This window comes from Syngnathus acus, chromosome 15 (genome assembly GCF_901709675.1).
Source record: "Syngnathus acus chromosome 15, fSynAcu1.2, whole genome shotgun sequence".
NCBI lineage: Eukaryota > Metazoa > Chordata > Actinopteri > Syngnathiformes > Syngnathidae > Syngnathus > Syngnathus acus.
Genome location: NC_051100.1, coordinates 1,098,224 through 1,123,729, shown reverse-complemented (window position 1 = coordinate 1,123,729; position 25,506 = coordinate 1,098,224). Strand labels below are relative to the sequence as shown.

The following is a 25,506-nucleotide window of genomic DNA, read 5'->3' as shown; positions in this document are numbered from 1 at the left end:
GCTTTGTTTCGGTGTTCTCTTGGCTGTGTTTGTCTTTCCTCAACTTCCTTTTGCTTATCTCATAGCTCCTGCATTGTCATCGTGCTGTAGTCATGTTCTTTTCTGAAGCCGCAGTCGTTCCAAACGACAACCACTATGAGTCTGACACAGTGGAACCGCAGAAAGAAAGCATCCTCAAAAAATAGTGTTCCTTTGACTCACTTGGCACAAAAAAAAGTGGGATAGTTCAAAGGTCAAGTGGGCAGAGCAAAAGCAGCAGTATTATTATTAATTAAATTGAAATGAAAAAAAAAAGTGTCTGAGACTATAAAATGATGCTTTGAAATAACTGCGCTGCAGTAAAATTCTTTTTGGGTGTTTTTAGTTCCGTGACGCCAACACTAGTGATTTTCGCTTCTGCACCACAGTGCAGAGTTCTGGGTTTGAACCTGGACTGTGTGGAGTTTGCATGGGTTATCCCCATCTGTGAACCTTGCCTCCTCCAAAACCGTTGCCATTGTCTCACTAATCCAAGACTATTGCCGCAGCACACATCGGCGCTCGGAACGGCTTCCGAAAGTCTCACAGCCCAACAGCCTGCAATCTAAATGGGGAGGGGGCGTGAGGGGCGCATGTGTGTGAGGTTAACACGATCGAGTGGATTAGCGCCTGCTGAAACAGCAGCGGGATCTGAGCTGACACTGGGGCCAAAAGAAAAACGCCTTCATTCAAGTCATACTTCCATTTCTATAGACAGTACATCCACATAAATGCTGAACAACCTCATGTGAATTTTTCATTCTGACAAAAGGAATGGATGCAGTTGACTAATTTAGTAGCTCATTGAAAAAGTGAAGACACTAAAAGAGTCTATCTGCCTCATCAGATTCGATCCAAGGACATCATTTTGTGTCGAAATGACATTTGAGATCTCTCATTTTCTTAAAGTGATGCTCTATGATTATTTCCTATTTATGACAGGCGACAGAGTCAGAGCAGGTGTAAAGGAATGAAAATGTCTAAATGTGATTCAAATATGTGAGAGGGGTCCTTTTTTTACATGGTCTTTTAACCTATTGCAGGTGAGTCTGGATTTTTTTTTTACTGCTGCTGTTGGAATTGAAATAAAAAAACAAAAACCAAGCCTTCTCCTCATCTCTCTGGGAGGAAAGAAAACAGCTCTGCGATGGGCTTGTTGTTGTTTCACTTGCTTGCGGTAAGTCAGTAGCAGCTGAACTAGCACAGCTTCCATTTCCCGAGGCCTGGGAATTGTTGGTTTGTCAATATTTCACAACGTGTGTCCTTTGTGTGTAGGCACATGTGGCTTTCTCTTTTCATCCATGAATCCTCACAGCTATGCACAGGGAATGTGTTCATCCAGTGAAAGGAAAAGAAGGAGAAGCTCACTTCATGCATTCCCTGCCCTCCTTCATATTTGACATTCTTTAGCCTTGTATGGTAGATGGCCATCAGATGTTGCGCCACAGGAGAAAAATAACGAGACTGCTGGGGGTGGGGCCAGGGACGACAGTACACTTGATCGACTTTATTGTTTAAAAAAAAAAAAGGCTCCTGCCTGGTCACTTGTGCAACCTGTCAGGAAATGAAGTCAGAATGACACGCAGGAAAAATGGAGGACAAATGTCCAAATGACTCATTGCCTGGATTGTGGACTGTCTGTCATCCCAGAGGAAATGCCAAAGTGCCGATTCATATCCATCGTCGGTGCCTCCATTATCTGCACTTTAAAGAATCATTGTGAAACATCAATGCGAGTCGCTGCGCTAGAGATGAGAAGCACCATTTGGTGACAAGAAATGATATCTTTTGTCAGGCTTTCAAAGAATATTTGCGGTTGACTAATTGATACTTCTTTCAAATTTCCCATCCAACCAATATCAGGCCGAGACGACTCCAAATGACTCCCACAATTCCCAGCAGCGATGGCTTACTGCTGCCTCATTTTTGATCCCCCACACAGCTCATTGCCTGCTCAAATATGAGTGACTCACATGTGCATGGATGCGTAAGCGCACACTGTATCATCTGGATAGAAATAATTGAAGAGATGGAATCATGACTCTGGAACTTTGTCACAGCCATCGGGATTTTAATTAGTCTACTTTAGCTTTAATGGATATGTGGTAATCATCTTATTATAAAGCAACAAATAACGACTCCCTCATTGGATGTGGCATGTTGTGTAAATGAATTGGGATCAGGTCTAAAATGATTGCCGTGTCAAATTGATTATCCTACTGAATTGCCTGGATCACAATGGTGTCACCCAACCAACAGAATCACATTTAGTCCAAATCGAGCGAGTCACGTGGACTGGAATTTATGACACTGAGGCATGAGGAACAAAGGTGAAATAAGTGAATCAACAAGATACAGTGAAGCCAGGGAAAATATAGCTATGTTGATCTCATTTTTAATATGATGAAGAAGACTTGACCATTATTATTACCAGTTCATGTTGGATTTCACAAATGAAAGAGAAATAAGAAAATAAGGTGTCTCTGTTTGCTTTCTCACCTTTGAAAATATGGATGAGCCAAGGTCATATTTTGGTGTTTTCTAGTTTTACTTTTTTTTTTTAATTGGAAAACGTAATTCTCATTGAATCGTGTTGTGGGTTCTGATGGATTTGCTTTACAGGTTCAAGATGGTATATGACCAGGAATGAACTCAACGGGATTGTGGGATGTACCTTGAGAAACTTCAGCTCAGTAAGTCGTCCAAAGTTTTCCATTCACTTGAATACTTTGTTCCCCGTGACAGGAGTTGTGAAAGGTCATACGTATTCTATGTTTGCAATTAGACAGAAAGGCTGTCCATTTATGGCAAAGACTCCCACAGAGCGGTCACAACGTCTGGTGGGAAGCGTCGTAAAACAGCCTCATTGCTGACTCTCATAAACTAGAAACAAAAAAAGATAGTGGATGGTAAGATAAGCTGTAAATATGCAAGCTGAATGCGAACGTAAGGATACAAGATTTGCAATATCATTTTGCTAGGAAGATAATTCTGCAAGCTGTTGGAGTGAAGTTTACCCAGAAGGACAATATTGGGGCATAGCAGTGCAATCGACATGCAACCGAGATAATGACTCACTGGTGTTGGCCAAGTATGACTCATTTCATGACTCAAGAGCAGCACCTGTTTAAGTTATATTTCAAAAATCTCAAGCCGTGCGCATAGTCACACTGAAGACATTACCGATCATCTCTTTCTGAAGAGTAGTTATAAGAAAAGGAACAAGTCTGGAGGAGCAGCGCAGTGACCTAATAAAAAGTCAGAAAACATTTACAAACTCATCTCATGTTGTGAAATCAGATGCATTTCATTTTGGTATATTTTTACATTGTCAACCTGAAAAGGAGGAAAAAGGAATCCTTATAGTAAATAATTGACAGTACCTATTGGCAACTCTCTACATTCATAATCAGTTATGAAATGACATCTACAGTATAACCTGTCAATCAAACCACTTGCTAACATCATGGTGGCTTTCTGGTCAAAAGATTTAGAGCGTCACATTCCTTCAATGAGGGTGTGCAGCGTCTTTTAAGTTGAAAGCGAGAGCAGGTTCTCTTTTGACCAAATGATGTAGAAAGCTGTGAAGGACGAAGCGGTGAGGACAAGAGGGGCCCAGACAGCTGTCGCCTCCCTCTGTGAAGAGACATTGATGGACCGACCGACCGGGGATGGATTGTTCGGGAAGGGAGCACGCAGCTGCCATGGAGTTGTCACTCATGTCTTATCATGCCCTCTCATCTGGACTGCCTAATGGACACTGTGGTCCATTAGGCAAAACCAGTACTGGTCCAAGTCTTTAGGGGGCCCTCAGCAGAATTCCATTTGGGGCCCTCTACTGTGGTGTCGCCCGTGCTTGACTACCACTGAAACACGTTTGTATTAATGACACAATTGTGATGTTTGTGTTACCTCTTTCATTCTTTTCATATGAAAATAAAAAATCATGCTTTTTTTGGGGTGGGGGCAAACAGGCAATTAGGTCGCTTAAGTCATTGGGCACAACCTAAGCACTGCATTTCATTTTAAAACCTTTATTTAGAGTCGCAGGGATCTGAAGCCAAGAACACTGACCCTTGGGCAATAATAGTCAGCTTGTGCACGAGAGCCATCAATAAGCGTCTGCAAATTTAAAGCAAATGCTTTTCAACAACAGTAAAGTCAATCCAACACTGACATCTAGTGGTCAAATCGAGTTATACAACACATACACCAACAACAGTCAAAACTAATGAGAAACTATTTTCAAATATATATAAATGCTTTAAATACATAGCATAAAAAAAAAAACCCCTGTGGCATTTACTTTGGCAGTTTGCGAGACTTGATGTAGGAAGAGTATTTGACAGTTCCTAGTTCCAAAGCAGGGCATGTACGTATGCAGCTGAATAAACAGTGCGAATCAAACAATACTACAATCGAGATCCCATTCTCCAGGAAACGTAAAATCAATAGAAAATCCTCATTCATGGTGTTTTCCTTTCCATTGCACTTCAATTCATTAGAACATCAAAGAATCAGGTGAACAATGCTCTATTATTAAAACAACAGACTATATTGTGTCTAGCACCGCATTCGTAGTTTCAGAGCATTTACAGTGGAAATGCAATAAATAAACTGAATTAAATAACATAATACATCTTAGCCAAAATGAGACTTACTGTATTGTTCTTGATTTATTTTCCCATTCCTTTTATTTTCCTCAAAAACTGTCATACGTGTTATTTTCTTATGTTTGTTCATAAGATGCATTTATTATTAGTAGTACATAATCCGACACACTCACTGCAACAAGTACAAGTCTTTACTATGCGCCTAATTTAAATCCTGCTTTAATATAACTTGTACAGTACTTGTGTAACGATTTGGCCCCTGGATATAAAGTAAGACATTAAATTGAGCCTTGAGGAAAGAAATATTTTCTTTCTGTGCGCATATATTTCGAATAACATACTATAAATTCTGCATTTCCAAAGGTTATTTATACAATATATTTGGTCATAGTAAACACTTAGAGATCATGTTTGGCAATTCAAATGTATGTTAATAGGTGAGTTTTTAGCATGACTAATTTCCCCCCTCATATTTTGTCCCCTTGATTTATATGGTCAAGTCAAAAAGGTATTAAAAGCTAAGAAGGAATCAAATAAATGTACTGCAAAATCAATTGACCCCAGAAAGAATTTCTCTACTGCCCTCTATTGGAATAAAAGCAATACTGCAAGTGAGCTGGCCTCTTCCTGGGACCCACAGAATTCAATCATCATCAAGATGACCCATTTCAAGAGAAATCAACTCACACTCTCACTTTTTCATTGCTTGGAGCACCAGAAGTAAGTGAGGTACGCTTAGGTGCTTCGGAACATTCTTCCAGACTTTCCACATTTGGTGACTTGGTGATGGCATGCGCCAAATTCAAAATGATGCTCTTACTTTCTTTGCGGTAATTCCTACTCACACGCTCTATCCATTAGAAAATAAAAAAGGCTTTTCCAATATAGTGAAGTGATGGCATGGAAACCACTTGTGAGTCCAGCAGAGAATCACTGGTGTGATCTACTCAATGGCATCGAGTGGAATCGTTTTCTTCCATATGATTTGAAGTGTTTTCAACTCACAAGCTTCCCACTTGACATTTTTTGTTGACTGTTACAAGTATAATTACAAGAGCCTTGTTTGTCTTGACTTCAGTCAAGCTTGTATTATACTTTGAGTGTTTGCTGTGCTAAATTGTTCGTTACTAGGAGACAGTTTCCACACTGGCGCTAACCCCAAAATATATAAACACATTGGAAGAGAAGATTCCGTTATGATTCTTTAAGTAAACATGTGCTGAGCCCAAGGTGGAACAATTTTGTCATTTTTCAGGCGGGCTGCGGCACCACTTAATGCCAATTAAAGCCCTTTTCTGTTGGGACATTTATATAAGACCTGTGGAGAGAAGCACAGAGCACGGCTTGTTTTCCATTCTGGCACCAGACGTTTCCTAGATACACTCAGGCCTGTTTTCAGCACCTTTGGGGGATTTCTGCTTGACATGGAGCAAAAAAATCTTCTCGGTTTATATTTAGGACAGACCTCTCTCATTACAGCTTGACTCAGAGGGTCGCTCTCTTGACTTTTTGCCACCTACAATTTAAATGGATTGAGGGCTATAGGATATAATATGTCTTCAGGTAGGGCCAGGGTCACGCACACAATTTTATATTATATTTTTGAAAGATTTTTATGTTAACTCATTCAGTGCCATTGAAGGTTATAGTCGTCAAAGTTATGAACTGGGTTGGCAGTGAATGAGTTACTTACTCTATACTTGACACCCACCTGCCAGTTTTTCAAGTACCACTGGTTCACCTGAAATAAAGTTGAGGTGTTTTAGCAGGCATTTCCTGACTGCTATTTGAAAGCGTTCCTAATTCCCTTGCTCCAGTTGCAGGTGAAGAAAATGGTGCCGAAAACAAGATGCAGGATGATGAACTGAGAGTTGAAGCGAGCAAATCCTCGCAGTCAGTCTCCCCTGAAGTAAAATGGGTCATCACCAAGCTCTTTCGGAAAATAACTGACCTTTGTACCGCAGGAACAATATGCTCCAATTTAATTGGTAAGGAGGATAAATGAGTTGGGGCGACATTATAAAGCACGCAGTGGGAGCTCCAAAATAGGCCTCATCACAGTGGGATTCACTCTGAGTGCTGGAGAAATATGTCAGCAATTTAAGCGTACCATCAAAACAGAAAGAGACTATCTTGGTGTAGTGAGCCAACAGAAAAAGCAGCATGGGCGCAAAATGATTTATTCAAATAGTATGGTCTGGATGAATGTCCAGCAAACAAAAAAAAAAACTGAAACAGTACTCCTTTGCAGACATTAGAATGCCAGATTATTTCCAGGTTTTCCTATTTTTAGACCTGTCATTTGGAGTCGTTGTGACACCGGGGTCAAAGTGCACAGTTGCTTGCTGTCTGGAATTCCAACACTTTTTTTTTCCATTTCCCAGAGTGGAAAGGGTGGAGTTTCTACGTGTGCGTAGGCATGTGTGTGGAACCTCTTTATCAGCATACATGACACACACACACACACACACACACACACACACACGCACGCTACACACACATAGGCACACCAAGCCATCCGCATCCACGGTGGTTGCATTTCCCTCTGGGATATCCTGCCTGCCACTAATGCTCTTGTATTTACCGACTGTTAAGCAACATGCACATTGGCGCTACTGTTATCTGTGTGCACAGACTTCCATCCATATTTGCCTTGGTATTTTTAGGACTATTTCCACTTGGTCTGCCTTCAAGCTGTTTAATTAGGAGAGAGAATGGTGGAGGCATGCCTCCGTTGTCAACCAGTTGGCTGAGATGGTTGGTGGAGTCAAGCTACCTGATATGATGATGATGCTTAAATGTATAGTTGAAGTTGTGGAGTTGTGTCATTATGCGGATCAAAGTGAAAATGTCATATGGTCCATACTAAAGCGACGGAAAAGAACAACTGAGACTATAAAGGCTAAAAACGCCTTCAGGTTGGTTATGAAATGGAAACAAAATTATAATCAATAAACATCAAATACTACATTTGATTTTTATTGAATTTCTATTTGTAGGTCCAGCCCTCTTACAAATAAAGTTGGTGAGCTCTGCTCTAGGAAGTGAAGTGCTTGTTTCCTCGCTCTCTGTTCATTTAAAGTCACTTTTATTTCAATTTGAAACAATTATCCAACATAAAAGATTTGTTCAAACCAGATTTTCCTCACTTTTGCCCTTCAAAGACAAATGAAATCCATTCCATTCCATGAACAGGCTTAAGGTATATTTTAAAGATACTTTGAGTAAAATTGTACCTTTTAATAATTCTACGACGACATGGCACGCCATTTTCTAATTCCCGACACAGCGGTGAGCACATACTCTGGCAGTAATTGCTCAGCTCCTCCGCTTCCTCGGTACACACAATAAGAAATTCATGAGCCATCGTCCAATTCGCACACATCATCAAAGTGGAAATATAGTCCCCAAAATGTTTGTCCATCCATCACATCCCACTGCACGAGTGGGCCCAAAATACATATGTTGACTTTTGGTGACTTCATCAATACAGAAAGTCGAATGTTTGCCTCATCTGTCCTCATCAGGAGCTCATTGTGCGCTTATCCGGTGTGTCATATCCCTGCCCCGAGCTGCTGACCCCCAGCTACCTTAAACTGAAGGCGGTTATTTTTACTCTCAGGCTTCCTTCGAATCACCAGGGGAGCTCCCATAATTCCGGCATGATGATCTTTAAATGACGCCACATGTTGGCTTTCACACGCAAAACCTGATGGGAACAATCATTTATTTCATGCTGCAAAATCTCAATGACTCAACTGCTGGATCGCAATTTTGGAATATGATGAGCATGAATACCACACACAATTTAGAGGTAACATTTTCAAATGCGATTGTGTACTGTTAGTTTTATGGACGTGGATCTGCGTCCCCTTCTGAAGGTTTCTCAGTTTTCCCTCCCCCAATGTTTTTTTCCCCCCCTTGCCCTCCTGGGGCTTAAGATCAGGGGATGTAGTTAATATTTGTCAACTGTGGGTAAGCGAAGACCTTTAAGACATTTCTGTGATTTACAGCGATATAAATACATTTGGCTTGACTTGACTCTGAGCCACGGTTTGTTTTTGTGTCAGAAAAATCTCATGGTAAAGCACCAAAACAAAAATAACAAAAAGTATGCATCGTGAAATAATAGTATAATAATAGTGCTGTGAATATAGGTTTTCACTTTTAACTGCAAGACAATTGATTTTCCTAAGAGTCAACTGTAAATCAAACTAAAAGGAACTCAACCAAACTGTGTATTTTGCTAAGCATTCTGCATTGCATTATGGGTGGCCATAATGCCCCCAATCTTCTGAGACTAGACTCGCCCCTGCAATCAAGCATGCGGCGGCGGCGGCGGCTCATGTCAGCAGCAAGGGAGGGAGGGAGGGAGGCGCACTCTTAGAGCACCAGCTGTTTTTTCCTCGTAGGCGCACTGGCCCTTTAAGCGAGCGAGCGAGCGAGCGAGCCCCGTGTTTCCGATAGGCACAGTGACGTCACAGCAGTGCGGGACTCCAGCCTATCGTTGGTTTGTGAAGCCTGAACGCAATGGTCCTGCTTGCCTGCCTGCTTCACGAGGGACACTTTTGCACTCAGGAAAAGGCTCTCCCCTCCCTGAAATGCATCACAAGCCACAGGCGCTCGCTGTGGATTAAAAGGGAAACTTTTACGATGGACGGGGGAAAGTAGCGAGAGAAGCAGCAGCAGCAGTAGCAGCGGCAGCGGCAGCAGCGGCAGCAGCAGCAGCAGCAGCACGGTAACGACCAGCGAGCGGACCTTGCACTGCTGAAAAATATGCTCCAGCCGAGCCACCTCATCCCCGGCTTCAGTCGCGAATTGCCCGTGTTTTAAGCAGCTGTCCGAGACGATCTCCGCTCGCTGGTTTATTTCTTACCTGTGAAGTTCGCCATCCGGTCCTCGACCCACCTGCGAGAGAGAATCATGGCTGGAAAGCTGACAACAGCGCAAGGCGGCACAGGGATACTGCTGGTGACAGCCAACGTTGGATCCCTGTTCGAGGATGTGAGTTCCTCCGTCCCTCCCTCCGTCCGTCCGTTCGTTCGTTCGTGCCTTGCTTCCCCTTTAGCACTCCCAGCGTTGTGCACGCACTTGTCTTTTGCTTGACGTTTTCAAAGACGCGGAACATATCGGCTTGTCACGACTCGCGCATTTCAAGTCGCCCGCCCGCGGTAGCCTAAACAGCAACGCTCTCGCGCATAAACACGCGAGGCTGTCATACTTTTCAAACACGCTCACCGGGTCTTTAGCTTGTACGTTTCCTGTTGTTTGCCGTGGCCCACTTTCACTCATCTGCATGTGTGCGCATATCGAAATGATGAAGATGTCAGACTGACTGTCAGGAGATCCACAACACAAGCCCACGTTGTTTGGGTTTGGCGACGCTCAAAACAACCTCATCCATTTTTGGTCTATGACACTGTTTGATTTTTATGCTAATCTTGCGGTCATTCAAGATCTAAAAGCATTTCATTTGTCATTCTTTGGCAAACAGCGATGTGGTTTGTCTTGCAATTTTCAGAATTCAAATTCAACCAAAATGTCCCATTGAAGTCGTGCAATACAAACAGCAATGTGGTTTGTCTTGCAATTTTTAGAATTCAAATTCAAGCAAAATGTCCCATTGAAGTCGTGCAAAACAAACAGCAATGTGGTTTGTCTTGCAATTTTTAGAATTCAAATTCAACCAAAATGTCCCATTGAAGTCGTGCAAAACATCAACCTTGATGCAAAGGGTTTACTTCAGACCATGACTTTTTGCTTTTTTGACTTTTGGACATAAACAACTTGGAAAACGGAATTGACACACATTTTGCATGCACTGATTTGTTCACAAATGGGATGGTTAGCTTCCGCTGTATGACATTGTTATTGTTTTGAGACTTGACAGCTTTTTTTTTTACATGCCTTTGTGACATTGACATTGTTGTATTTGAGTTTGCCACACTTTAGTGTCACTTTCAGTTGTGTTAGCAGTGTGTGTCCCTTTTTGTTATACTACAGATGGAAGAGTTCCCCCTCCTTGTGGCCTATAAATATCCCGCCTCTCAACTCAGCTTTGAATGTCTGGTGGATTTTTCTCCCCCAGACGTTGAAAAGACTCGAGCCAAAATGGTCATGAGAGTTTGTTTGTGTTGGTTGAGTGAGTGTGCTCTTTTGTGTTCTATTTATAGCTCCTGGTGTGTTGATACCCCTTAAGTCACAGCTGAATGAAGTCTTTGTAGAGTTGGATTCCAAATTTAGGTCTGCTCACGAGGTGTCATGTGAGACCCGAAGACACAAAGAGGCCATCTGAATTTGGTCAGAACTTCCTCGGATTTTATTCAATGAGACGTTGTCGACACAGATGCAATCATTTGTGGACAAAAGGTTATTTTTGTGCCGGATGTACAGAACTCCAACGATTCACTACTGACTTATTCCAGCCAGATTCATAGTCAACGCTTGTGAAAATGTCACCAATGTGAGATGTTTAGAAATGCATGTTGGAAGGAGAGCTACTCAAACTTTCAACTGAACCTCATTCCATGACTTCATCGTTATTTTTTTGCGTCGTTTGTTGAACTAAATTCGAAAGTTTTATGATTTAAAGCACGTTAAAGCCCGGGTCTAACTTAGTGTTCTCTGACATGAATTTAATTTACTGCCTATGTTTGTTTATTTTTTTAAATTGTTATTTGCCTAGTGGCCTGTTATAACTTATGCCTTTTTATGACTAATATTCAAAATACTACATCGAGACAGTCACTCAGTGCTTCCATTTGTTTCTATACTTTTTCCTACTTTTCTTTTCTCTGTATGAAAGTCACAGGAACATTATGGGGGTGACCAAGGTGACCCTGGAGTTTTCTGCCTTCAGAGGTAGTAGCAGAGCTGATGCCGATGCGAGCGGGATCCCAACTCTGTGTAGGAGCACGGCAATGTGTAAACTTTAGCACTCCGAGTTGTTTCTCCCACCCCGAAAACAATTGTAGCTTTCCTCTGTTTGACCAGATGCTGGCATTGTCAAACATCTACCGTAATTATGCAATTGCATCGTCGTGGGAAAGCTCACGAGGTTGTGGCAAAAATACCGCTTTGCTGAGTTCTGTGCAAAAAAGCACGAGTCGGTGATACGATGCAGACATTTTGCAGGATCTCGGTGTTAACAGTCCTTTTCCTTGATTATGCCTTCGAAGATTATTTTTGTGCTTTTCATCTTGCGTGTTATAAGGGACAAACGTCACAGATGAGGGGTAGAATGCTTTGTTTAAAAAAATATAAACAGCAGGCCACACTAATGCATCTGAAATGATATTAATAATGATGTTGTAGTACAACAGTTAAGACTGTGGATTTTGTTTTGATTCTGAAGCGTATTACCAAATGGAAAGATTTGTCAAACACAGGTGAGATGTGCTATTTTGGTGTTCTCTGTGGCGCACCGACTTTCAGCCAGGCGTTGCAGGCATTTACCACAGTTATGTCCAAGTTGAAAGGGTTAGATGAACATTTCCTTCCCTATTATTCCAATAAATATGGAACTGTATATTTGAAGGTTCTGCTTGTAATTTTGCAGCTCAGTGACAAAATAGTCCATTTGTAGAGTTTGTGTAGACATGCTGTTGATGAGCCTGTTTTCACATTTGTTGAGTGAGCAAGGTATAGAGAAAATAATCGACACACTTCTGTTGGAGTGTCATTTATTTGTGATATATGGACAGAAGTGAGATCTTTGAGATAGGAGTGACCCGCCCGACATGTGGTTTTCGAGCAGCCGTTTGGGCGATTAATTTTTTTGCTTTGACTTGAGATATGAGTGCTGTGTGATGACTCAATTTAACTCGCAATGAGAAGCTTTTTGCCAATTAGGGAGCAATTCATCAGAAAGAGTTGTCATGCTTTAATGCCGCACCCAGTTGAAGTCTCTTGTCACACTAAACATAAAACAGACAATTACATCTAGTATGTTTGAGTCAACCACAGCTTTGCCTTAGGAAAGTCTACTTGGCTTGATTCTAAAAAAAAAAACAATGCAAAATGTCACTTGTAGTACTATTCTTATTAGTTTGTGTCTGCACGACGGTATTAGACTGCCCCCTGGTGGCCAAGACAGGCGCACCAGTAGGAGCAGCACAATGAACTGAATTTCAGCAATAAATCATCATTCACACACTTTATTTCTTTACAATCTATTTTATTGTGAATACTTTGTTTCCAAAGTACATTATTTAAGAACACAAATTTTTTGTCGTTAAAAACAAAAACACATTTTTGTTTCTTTCGTGGCTAATGTAAATGTTACATTTCTCAGAAAAAAATGCAAACAAACGGAAGATTTAACGTGCAGTACAATTGACGTCAATTCTGCCTTTATCCAATAACACCATGAAAACATTCACGTACGCATGATTGAGATGAATCCAAATTTCAATGCATCTATCATCACCTTTCAACAGGCTTCTCCAGTTCTTCAACAGGCCTGTAGTGTGTGCGCACCAAAATGCACGTGTGTGTTTCCTTTCACTCGTCTTATCACAGTGCTCTTTGCACTTGGTCTTCCCCCAGCAACAATTAAGTCTCCACTGTGAATAGCTCCAAACAATGCAACGTCTCTCAATCTCTATTTTTAGATTTCACCTCGGAGTCTACAATAGCTCTGTCTTAGGCGTTCTGCAAAAAAAAAAAAGCTACAAATAATTTTATAGTCGCCGGTAGTGTGTGTAACTCACAGTTTGAATCAAAGCACCCATGGAGAGGCATTATGGAGCGACGCGCTGCTATGTGAAAATGATGATTGTTACGTTTTGCATGTGTCAGTGTGTTGAGAGGCTTTTGAAATACTTCACACTTGGCAGAAGCGTGGCCATTTGCCAGATTTTCCATTTGGCTGTCAGTTCATCTTGTGGCCTCCCTGGCCAGGCCAAATTTGACAAAGAAAAGACAACAACTGTCCTCTCAGAAAGGAACTCATTTGCCAATTAGGGTCTGACAGTAATTTGCCTTTTTTTTCCTGCCAAATATCCGAATCGTCCTTTAAAAAAGAAAATCTGTTTGGCCCGTATTATACGTTTGTTATTTGTGAAGTACGGTTGCAAACCTGGTCAAACTGCTTTTGTAAACGTCCTGCCCAAGCCCGTTTTAATAAGGTTGTATGATAGAAGCACCCGTCTTTCCTGTACCACGGAAGCAGTGTGGCTGGCAGCCCAAGATGTCATTTGAAGCTGTCCAATTCACATAAAACAGGACAAGTTTTTTTTTTACAAGCTCTGGCATCTGTTTGGTGCATCTGGCTTGTAAAGGAAGTGGAAAATGATGAGTTTGTTGTGTCACAGCTTCATTACAAATCACCTCAGAAATGAACCGCTTCAAGTTTAGGCGAATTAGATAGCAAGGTTTCTTTGTGGTGCTTTTCTTGAGTCACATTTGAGTCGATTTCAATTTCCCAACTTTTTGTCACAATTGCTACGATACGGATCGGTCGGCGACCAGTTCAGGGTGTACGCTGAAATAAGTTCCAGCACATCTGAGACCTGGATAAAGGTTAGGTGGTGTAGAAAAGGAATTGATACATCATTGAGTATATCATCTGATAATGGGGTAGTTCTCAGTTTTTTTGTTTTGTGCCATTTCACGGAACAAGAAACTCTCCATTCTCATTTGGTATGTTATGATTCCTCGTTGTAATTGTAAATAAGTGTCTGACGCATGCAGAAAATGTGATGTCACACAGAGGCAAAGTTCCTGTCCCGGAGCAAACAGGATGCTGTGTGCATGAGAGTGATGTGAGATAAGAATAGTTGACAGCAAAAAGAACAAAAATTGCATTAAGCGGAGGGTGATAGAATAGCCAAGATGGGAAGTCACAGTAACGTCCACTTCAAATGTCCTCTGCTGCTGTGCACATATGAAGAAAACGAATTGGTTACACAAACACGACTTGTCTGTTTGTATTTTGTTTTCGGGCCCTGGGAAATCAGCTGAACTTTGGTCCGGGATGGGGTCACTTCAACCGCTGACCCCAATAACGTTTTTCTCACTTGATGAATTCTCTTAGTATCTTACCACAAGTACAAACTACAACTCAAGCTTAAAAGAAACGGCATATCTAACACTTAATAGGAATTCAGACTCTCATTACTATTAATAATGATTTGGATAATAACAAGGTTCCTTGTGAACCCAAATGAAAGTCAAGAACCACACAAACAATTTGTATGTGAAATCAACTGTTTGTACAGTTTGAAACTTGCTGCACGGTTGCGTCATTGTTGTCATCAAGTATATTAGTATTTGCTACTCGAATATCCCCCAAGCAAAGTTTGCTTCTTCAGTGTGCTTTTTGCAAGACACCATTCATTTAGCCAGAAGATAAGAACTCATGGAATAGCGTCCGTTCTTCCTCAGCCATGGAATTCTGACTGCAGAGGCATTGCTGAAGACGGCGGCAATGGAATAGCTAAAAAAAAATGTACGTTGTTGAGTAACACATGGCAGAGGTGTGAGTGGGAGAGCTCAAACGAGTCAGATACTACAAATCACTTGCACAGCTCTTTCCAACCCTGCTGTGGATTGCACAACAGCAACCGACTGATTTTTACGCAAGAGATGCGATCGCGTCGTAAACATTTTGGATGTACACATTTAAAATCCTGCACCTTTTGAATTGTAGTAAGTTTGCCACAGTCTTGCAGCCCAGAGTAGTACAAGACATTGAAGCCACGCACGCAGCTTTGTTGTGGCTGTTGTCATTTCCTGTATTCTGATGACATATCATTGACACAAATCGCAAGTGACGGGTGTGTGAAGCTAATTTACTGACACACCCATCACTCCGCTACCATTCGCATTTTGCACAATGTTTCGTTTACACAATGGTCGGAACTGCCATAAGATTGTTGTTTTTGATGGAGCAACAGTCCAATTTCCCAAAATCTCCAATATAGTATATTTTTTAAATCAGACCCAACACCAATGTTGGCTGCCTGCACACTCTGATTTCAATCATCACAATCATTACTGAAGTGATTTCCACTTAGTTTCAATATGTTCTGTATAGTATGTATGGATTAGAAAATCTGATCCTAATTTGATTTTATTGGACTTCCTCTATTTATGAAGATGATAAAACGGTGACTTGATATCAGATCACGTTACACTTGATTCACCCTTGATAAAGTGACTTGCTCATGGAGACTTGGAGGTTAAGACTTGATCCATTCACATATTTGACATGATCCCACCTTTGGTGCTATGAGGGTGCTAATTGGCATCTTGTGGGAATATGAGACATTTCTCAAAGCAGCAGAAAGGAATGAACATTTTTTTTACATTTTGAATCCAGCTAATAACAGGATAGCAGGCGTGGGACAATTCTTGTTTCAAGCACTTTCAAGGTCCGCCTCCTCAAGGATGACATTTCCCAGGAGCTTATCTCATCTCTGGTGATCCCTGCGGATTTGTTCGAATGCATTTTAATGAGCCTCTTCGGGTTCCCGAACACTGCGTGACACGTCTGAATCTGGCTAGGACCCGACCATGGCACAAAAGTTGCCTACAAGTATAGCCATCTCTCATTTTGACACCTGCCTCTGAATGAAACATTCTAAAAGTTGTCACAGCATCCAATCAGTTTATTCCTGTCATACATATTTCTTCTGCTGTCCTCCTTCTTCTAATTTGCTCCAGTGTCCTCCAATCTAGGCAAGGTATTTTTAGGCAGCTGCCTATGCCTCTGAGAGCCAATGACCTTGTTTCAAAAATGTCATTTACATTCTCCACATGTTTGTCTCATTCCTAATTCCTTTTGTAAATCAAATCCATCACTTCTGTTTGATGAAGAAAGAGACATCTGAGCATTAGGAAATACTTTTTGTTGCAGCTAATCAACTCTGTTTGATTAAGTTCTTCCACCCTGAATTCACAAAAATACATACAGCATCTGGGTCCAGACTTTGATTTAAGTAGGCCATGAAGTTAGAAACATGAGTGGAGGAGGTTGAGAAAAACTAGGTGGCTGAGGGTGCCAGAGGAGGAAGTGGAGGTGTACAGTCTTGGGATGCCATGGGTTTATTTTTACCTCTTGGAGTGCAGCCTCCCTCTCTAATTAACTGCAAATGACATCCTGATAAGCTGCGGGTGGTGCAAAGCACCATGGGTAGGCATCTAAGTCCCCAAAGACAAGTGGCACTCAATGGCTTTTCTATTAGACGGACTTGCTCTCCAGGGCCGGCCGGGGCCTCAAGCCGCCTACTGGGCTTCATCTGAGCCTCCACGGCAAGGTCAACATCTGTTCCACCGAAGCTGGGTCAGCCTACATCTGAGCTTGCTGGAAAGTACTGGGAATCATGCTGCAAGAGGTTTTTTTAAGCCCTCCTGACTTCATGTTGGTCGAGCATGCTATATATTCCACAGATGCTCTGGGACAATTTTAGGGTCATCAGCAGTGTCCTTTTATAGCCTGGCACCCTCTGAGTTTGATTCTTGCAAGGTCCATTATGAATTTGCAGAAATATTTATTTCAATGCGGAAGAAAACATGTCAGTTGAGACCTCATTTGACTTGAAATACGATGCTCCTAACCACAATGCGTTCATGAGCACCGACTTGATATTCTCTGGCTCGTCACAATTTAGCGAAAGCAAAAACTGGTCGGTCATCCAGGTGATCACTTTCTTGTTTAACATTTGTATTCCTCGGTGTCTCTGTGCTAGTTTTCCCCCTCTATTTCTCTTCCTCTGTTCATGTGACTAATGACAAGGTCCAGCGCTCATGTCCTTATATAGAGCTCCAATATGTGCTGTCGGATCTGGCTGAAGCTTGGATGATGGTGCGTGCGCTCACAAATACACATTTTCAACCTCATCACAAAATGCAGAGATGAGACTGATTCTTTCTGAATGGATCTTTTGCCAGGTTTCGTGGGATAGCCTGACACTTTCTAGCAAAGGTCCTGCTTTCTTGAATTGAGGTCTTGCTTCAAGCGCCTACTTGTGTCACTTTTATACTTGTGCAACTTACAAGCATCATTTGATCATTCAAAGACATCTGGAGCATTTGACACAAGAGCTCACACACACCTACACTCGCACACACCAACTCATGCATTCATGTATACACAACTGCGGCTCGTCAGAGCGAGTTATCGACAGAGGAAGATGTCTCCTTAAATGGTACAGTAGACAGCCCAGGGCCCTGACTCTTTTCCCGTAGCACAGTGGAAATCAAGTCCGGTTCTCAGAATAGCCTTTTAAAGTGGAAAGAGAGAGGCCACGATGATGATGCAGGCATAGCAAAATAAGGTAAAAGAAGTGGCAGGGGGGAAGCTTGATGGCTTAACTTGACTAGTCTCCAGGAACATATCTCATGTTGCTTTTTTTTCCACTTTGCACCAGCAGGTGTCAAAAGAAATCCTACACGATTCCAATTGGAAAATCATCATGAATTATTATTTTATTGACCGTTTGTTTCTTCTCCTTGCAGCCTGACAATCTACAGAAAACGTGGCTGAAGGAGTTTTACCAGGTACGTATGACTGACATGGCACACACATGGCATTAAAACACCTGAAAACTGTTAAAAATTTCTATCTATATATTAGGAGACAAATTCCCTCCTTGATAATTCCCTGATGAAAATGATTTCCAATGTTCTATTTTTGTGCTCCAGAATTCTGTTACCATGCATGGTCCAAATGCGGATGTGTTCACTTTTCACATTTCTGTTAGCCCAAATGAATTCAACAAGTTTGGACTGCAAACCAAATGTAAACTAAGGCCCTGGTCCCAATTGATTGTGGTCTGACTCACCTTGTACACACAATGCTTGATTGACGTCACTCTATTTTACCTTAAGTGTATACACGAATACCATCTCTCAACTATCCAAATATTGCCACAGGAAAATAATATGGAGACTTCTCAGACTTTTTTTTTTTTAATTCTGTTTTAGTCCCAGTCTTTCACATATTGCTGCAGGGTAGAAACATTTGCCTCACATGCATTAGAAGAACTGTATATTGCTAACTGTACACAAGATAATGATGTCATTAGTTACCTGTCAAGCTAGCTTTGTTGTTTACTTTTCCGTGGCGGTACATGCCTATTACTTATGTCATGTTTTCACCACGCAAACGGCATCGTCGAATGAATCTGATTGGGAACTGAACGCCGACTGTAAAATAATTCACAAACATCAAGGGAAGCACAATTGAGCGTGCCCGGTCGGGGTCCGGTCTTTCTCCATGTGCCCGTTGGGAAAATACGACCATATATAATATTGAACATATGTTATATCAATAATTCTCGTCAGGTATGGTAACTGTGTCAAGCGGCGGCGTTCTGCTTACCGAGTCAGTGTATTGCAACGTGCACTGGTGTTGCATTATGGGAGAGCAAGCTTACACATCTTTGAGAAAAGCCTAACATCACTTCATGTTTGCATAGTTGGGGGGGGGAGAAGGAGCGGGAGGGAGGGAGGGAATGCACGAGAAGAGCACGAAGAGGGAGCGTGAGGTGCGGCCTGGGTGATTCAGGCCGGCCTGCATGCCAGCCACCCAGCCAGCCAGCCAGCCAGCCAGCTCTGTGCTGCTCCCGGCTGACGTCATGGAAAAACGCATGACTCTCAACTTGTGCGTGGTGGCCGGGGAAAAAAAACCCTCAACGGCAACTCAACTAAAATCAGCCACGTGAAATAAATCATCGTGGTCCATGCATGCACAATACGCTTATTGTATCCTCTGGCTTAACGTGAATCTCTTACAGCTGTATCTGTTCTATTTTGGAAAAGAAATTGGGTGTTTCGTGAGAGAGAACATTTCCCATGCAAGTAATTCAAGCAAAAAAAGAGGCTTGATTATAATGTGCGCTGTTTTTGGGTCCTTACCTTGCTGCATAAACCAAGATTGTTTAGCCAGTATCAGATTCCGACGGGCTGCGGCCGGTGGGTGAGTTTCGGGCCCGGGCTTCCAGTGACTGTAATTTCTCAAGAATAGCACCAATTGAATATTATAGCTAATAATAATTGTCAATGTGAAAATTTCCTATTTTTTTTCCTACAAATGTATACTTTTGCCCACTCCAAAGAAAAAGAAAAAAAATAGAAAGGGTGCAAATAAACAAGTACCGTATTTTCCGCACTATAAGGCGCACTTAAAAACCTCCAATTTTCTCAAAAGCCGACAGTGCGCCTTATAATCCGGTGCGCCTTATATATGGACCAATATTGAGCCACTGCAGCAGGCGTGTCCAAATATATGGACTTATATATGGACAAAGTTTTAAAATGGGCCATTCATTGAAGGTGCGCCTTATAATTCGGTGCGCCTTATATATGGACAAAGTTTTAAAGTGGGCCATTCATTGGAGATGCGCCTTATAATCCGGTGCGCCTTATAGTGCGGAAAATACGGTATTATACGAGCAGTACAATTTTACAAATTGATGCTCAAAATTGTCGGCAATTCATTTGAATAGTTGACGCTTCTTTATGCGGCGCCGTATTTTCTCTTGAAAATGACCCTGCTTCTCCCGCCAAATAAAGGTAAAACAAAGAGTTAGGGCTCACTTTGAAACACAAGTACTTAAAAGCTGCTAGTCAATCCACGGTGACTGACCAGGAGGCCAATAAGGAAAGGCTTGCTTATTTTCAATGTGCCCTCTGAGGTTCCTATGCAACGTCCTGGAAAATAAACAAGACAAGCTGTTAAAGTGGCTTTTATCGACTTGCAACTGTAGCAAAGGTCACAGTGTGCCGCCACCCTGTTTAAACCTTAGCTCCTCCTCCCCATATTGATATACTTGGAGTCTGGCTGTATATGCCAACTCAGATAAACTGAGGGAATTCCTCAGAAGAATGGAACTCCTTCCCTTTCTGACACAGATTGGTGACGTATCTGCGAGGGCTGCCTGAGTGCCTTTAACAATGCAGTGGTATCTATGTATCCCTTTTATGATGGAACAGTTTGTTATTTTGCATTTTTATTTATTTTTATTATTATTTTTATTTATAGTTTATTATTTTTATGTATTTATTTTTATTTTGCAACAGTGGAGTTTTGTATGCAGCTTATTTTTTTAAAGTCCTGCACTGTATTTGAAATGATAAAGCAATACATTCATTTTAGAACATTTACCGTAATTTCCGGACTATAAGTCGCACCGGAGTATAAGTCGCACCAGCCATAAAATGCCCAAAAAAGTGAAAAAACCCCATATATATGTATATAAATCGCTCCTGAGTATAAGTCGCCCCCCCACCCAAACTATGAAAAAAAACCGCGACTTATAGTCCGAAAATTACGGTATATCGTTTTTTTATTGCAGAACTTTAGTAAAGTTAGGGGTGATGCCAATAGTAGCCTGTTTATGGTCGATTTCCTTTTTTGTCTCTCCTCCTTGATTTTGATTAATTAATTCATTCATTCATTAATCAATCTTCCAAAGCGCTTATCCTCCTCATCCGCTTAGCGTGCTCGAGGCAACCCAGCAGTCTTTGGAGGATGCTAGGCGGAGTACGCTCTGAACTGGCCGCCAGCCAATGGCAAATTTTGATTAATTGTCAGACCTATTTTTAAAACAGGAGGCGTGCCGGCCGGGTGTTGTGTATATAAACAGGATAGGATACTATCTCATCCCACCTCAAAATGGTGTCTATTTGGAATCGTGCTTTGAACATTTTACATACATTTTGCAAATGCAACATAAGCCAAGTCACACGAAACATTCCTATTGTAAATGTTGGTAAAAGAAAAAAAAAAAATGGCTTGGTCCTTGTGTGCAAAGGCCTTGGGTAAATGAGATCCGGCACTGGTCTGGTAGGGTAAATATTGATTTGCATTGTACCACACTCTTGAATAGGCAGTCACACGGCCCAAATTTGCATTGTCTGCATCATCACAGGCAGGCCAGTGATTGTGCCGGGTCTCCACATTCACTTCTGAAATGTCCAAATTGCTGGGATGTGTGTTGAAGGTCACCATGTCGTGTTTTGCGGTGTTTTGAATATTCATTGAATATGTTTAGATTTGACAGCACATTTGCATTTCACACTTTTCAAATTCACCGATTTACATTTTTTCCCTGTGGAACCAATCCCTAGCTATTTGCTCAAAAAAAAATAATATTAGCAATTTTTGGCAGACAACCAATGTCTTCTCTGTTTGTAAATGAAATGATCTGTAGTCCCTTTATTTCTAAGGGTAATTTAAGATTGGTTTAATATATTTGCTGGTGTCAACCGCTTTCATTTTCGTTTGACTGTGTTGTAAGGCTCTTCAGCATAGAAAATCAATGTGAGCTGCAGCGTCTGTCAAGGATGGACATGTTTAATGGACACTTAAAAGTCAACATTGTAATGAAATGTCTTTTCTAGTGTTGTCGTACGGGAGGAAAATAGCATTAATTAACCGTGTAGGCTTTAGAATAATAAAATACATTCGTGTTGGCTTTAGACAAGGCCTGTTTGCCAAAGCGGGGCTAAATTTACATCCAGGAAAGACAAATGGAGTGCAGCCGAACGAGCCAAGAAGTCCACGTCAAGTCCCATTCTCCCCTGCTAATCGTTGCAAGCTTCTTGAGAATGTGCCCTTTCCCATTCCGAGCCCATAGGTCCACTAATCTTTCCAACTTTGAGCTGCTTTCGGCCTTCTCGCTCTTGGCTCATTGAGATAAGTGACGAGGCAAGAGGTTGATGGAAAATCCATAGTGTTATTGCCATACATTATTTTTATTTGATTGGGCCTGTAGTGAGCATAATGCATTGCTGAGGTGAAGTATCAAGAATGGGTTAGTGTCCACACACCATTTATAGCTTCCTTGGCTCCCCTTAGCCAGCCGGCCGGCCAGCCGGCCAGCCACAACACAAGACTGGAGTGACATTGATGTCAAGCCTTGCCTGCCATCCATCGGCCGACCTTGTGAGTGCCCGAGTGCTGTAAATCACTCTGTGCTATTGATTTTCCATTAGAGCTCGCTCGGCCTCTCTGCACACCTCAGACGGCATATTCACAAACACCTCCAAGTGCGTCATAGCTAGCAGACCCATGACGGACTCTGAAATGCATTGGTAGGTGTTCGATTCTCGGTTAGCATTCCCGCCGTGTTGTTGCAACAGGAGCTCACCCGCTTTTGGTTCCGAGCGGAATACGTTTGGACAAATATTGACACAGGAGCATCGGTCGCACCCTACAGCAGCACCAGAGGCGAGGCACATCCCTAAGTAATGAGAAGTGAAAGCTCCGTGTTGTGCTCGTCACGAAGTCACTTCTGCTGTCGTTATCGAGACACGCGTGTACATTGCTGTGCTTGGATAACAAATAGGCAACCGTTCAAGCCGCCTAACATATAATACATATATAATCAAATAAAATGTAATGGCGGAGGTTTGGTTTTTGCTGAGTGAGGTCCAGTTTTGACTCCTTCTTCTTTGTCTCTCTCTCTCTCTCGTTCCTTACAGACAGTTCAGTCACACAAGCCTCATTTCTTAGCTGTGCACTGTCAAGAAGTGGGTGGGAAGAATTATGAGGCTTCCATGTCACACGTGGACACTTTTGTCAAGTAAGTAGAGTCGTTCACAGTGATTTCCAGTCTTTTCTTGTGCTGGAGAATATGGCCATTTGGATGACATGAGAGCACAACATTTTGATTGATTTTAAGTTTTCTCAATGTTGTTTTTCCGCTTTACATGAAGTCAGCGCTTGATTGCAGTCGCGGACGGACAACTCTCTCCACTGCTTGAATGACACTTTTCTCATCTTTTGACCAGAGAGCTGTTGTCCAGTGATGCCATGAAGGAGTACAGCAGAGCTCGTGTCTACCTCGATGAAAACTACAAGTCCCAGGAACATTTCACAGTAAGTCTACAAACACAACTCAATGTGCCCCTGATAACATTATTGGTTGGTTGTACTGCTACTTACAGATCCTTAACATGTTCTGAGACACAGATTGTAACAATATTCTATAACCACAAGGTGGCAGTAGTGCTTTGAGAATATATTTTTGCCTGGCCTAATTCGCCAAGATGTTTTTCTCATGACACAAATGAAGGTGTATGTTTTTTATTCATTCATTTTCCAAACAGTAAGATATTTACCTGCTCTACTTTGTTTCATTTTCTTCAGGAATGTGTATTTTGTATTCATAACTATTCCATTTTACAGAGTCAATAGCACAATAATGGCTTATTATCTGTGAGTGAATATATGTTTAGATGTCCAAGAAGTTAATCCCACTGATGGGAACTTTACAGTTAATAGTTATCATATAATAACAGTATGTTTGTTCCAATTCTGGATATCGCGCGGCCAAAAAACAGAATTTCAAAATCAGGTCGCCCCACTAGCACACAAAAATAACAATGTACAAAACTGTAGGACTATAGCCGTAAAAATTAAAAATAAAATAAAGAAAACATGTCTTTAAAACTACAAATGTACTGTACGTTTGTGCTTTTCAGAGGCGCTCTTTGTCCTCTTGATGGAGCCAAAGACTCAAACTAGCTGGACTGAGTGAGGATGTTCCCTCTGTTTTTTTTCTTTCTTTCTACTATCCAACAGCCACTATTGTTAAGACATCATGGCTTCAAATATGGTTTTGTTACATTGAAGGCAGCCACGAGTAGATTATGTCCCAAAAATAGCCAGATTAGGTCAGTTTGGTGGAAAACGTGGCGCCATCACATTGCGTGCGTGAGTGTTTGTTGAGCTGCGTGTGCTGGCCGATGTTCTCCAACACGTTTTCAGCATTTCCAGCGCGCTTGGCTGCATCTCCACAAACGCTCATAAATCACCGCACCCGCTGAGTCACATATGCTCTTTAAAAGAATATTACAAACGCTGGCCTTTTGGAAATGTAATTATGTGCCATTTCATATATCCTGGCATTATGAGCTGTTTATTTAATAGTGTTTGTGTATAGATTAACCTTTTTTGTTGTCTTTTTATTCTCATCAAATCGAGATCACGGTTTGCTCTCGTCTCAGAGAATCGCTCTATGGAAAGAGAAAGACGGCATGTCCTTTCCGTGATGTTTGGATTGAAATTCAGGCAACAGTAAATATGAATAGACTCCTCAGTCTTCCTCACACAGGGCTTGCCATTTAGCCTCAAACACATCAGTCATATTTGTTTTCTCAATCTTCGATTTCTCTCCTTGGTGCTGCGGGGATAATTGTTTGTTGTCTGTGCCACCTGTCAATTTTCAGATCATGTAAGTGGGAAGTTTTCCTGGCTTGTTGTATTCCATATGCAGTTGCCTGGTGTTTTAGGAAGTGAATTGTTTGATTGAGTGAGAGTATGGAAATGTAGTGAGCGGGCGAGCAAGTGTGTGTTAAGATAAAGGTCAGCTTGTTTATTTGCTCTGTGTTGTGTGTGTGTGTGTGTGCAAGGGAACGCCTTTTTGCCTTGGATTGACACATTTTCAAATGTGAGTGAGCTCCATTATTGCCAGAACACCTGATTTCCTTTTCATTGAAAAAATGAATATTTGCAAGTGTCTCATTTAACAATGTTTTTTTTTTCTAGTTTGAGAAAATATATTTTTTTATTTTTATATGCTAGTAGTACAGAAAACTTTAATTTACTCATTTTGATTCAGTTAATGATCTGGTCAGTATCATGTTGGAAAAAATTGTTGTCAATTTTCAAAGTAAAAGCAAATGTTTTATTTTCTATTTCATGGAGAATGACAGAAATAGGGGCATATTTACTGTTGACAAATGAAATTATGAGACAATTTAAAATGATAAAGATATCTAAACAATTACTCGCTTATCAAAAATCATCATCCACCAATAATAATCAATTAGTTGTCAACGAATGCATCTCTAATCTCATTGTAAACGTATTTCCTCCCAATCCTAGACAACTCAAAACTAACGTAATGTAAATGCAACTAGA

General features: G+C 41.4%; 1 protein-coding gene across 4 annotated transcripts in view; it reads left to right on the top strand.

Annotated features, from left to right (window-relative positions):
• Positions 1 to 9,143: 9,143 nt before the first annotated feature.
• Positions 9,144 to 25,506, top strand: part of LOC119134523 (inositol polyphosphate-5-phosphatase A-like) — a 76,113-nt gene continuing 59,750 nt past the window's right edge. For 2 of the 4 annotated variants that reach the window (XM_037271241.1, XM_037271240.1), the window contains exons 1-4: positions 9,144 to 9,635; positions 18,093 to 18,134; positions 23,064 to 23,164; positions 23,373 to 23,460. In XM_037271241.1, coding sequence (XP_037127136.1) covers positions 9,555 to 9,635; positions 18,093 to 18,134; positions 23,064 to 23,164; positions 23,373 to 23,460 — 312 coding nt within the window. In that variant the 5' untranslated portion in view covers positions 9,144 to 9,554. The remainder of the gene's footprint in view (positions 9,636 to 18,092; positions 18,135 to 23,063; positions 23,165 to 23,372; positions 23,461 to 25,506) is intronic. The other 2 variants (XR_005100362.1, XM_037271242.1) reach the window with 1 other exon arrangement.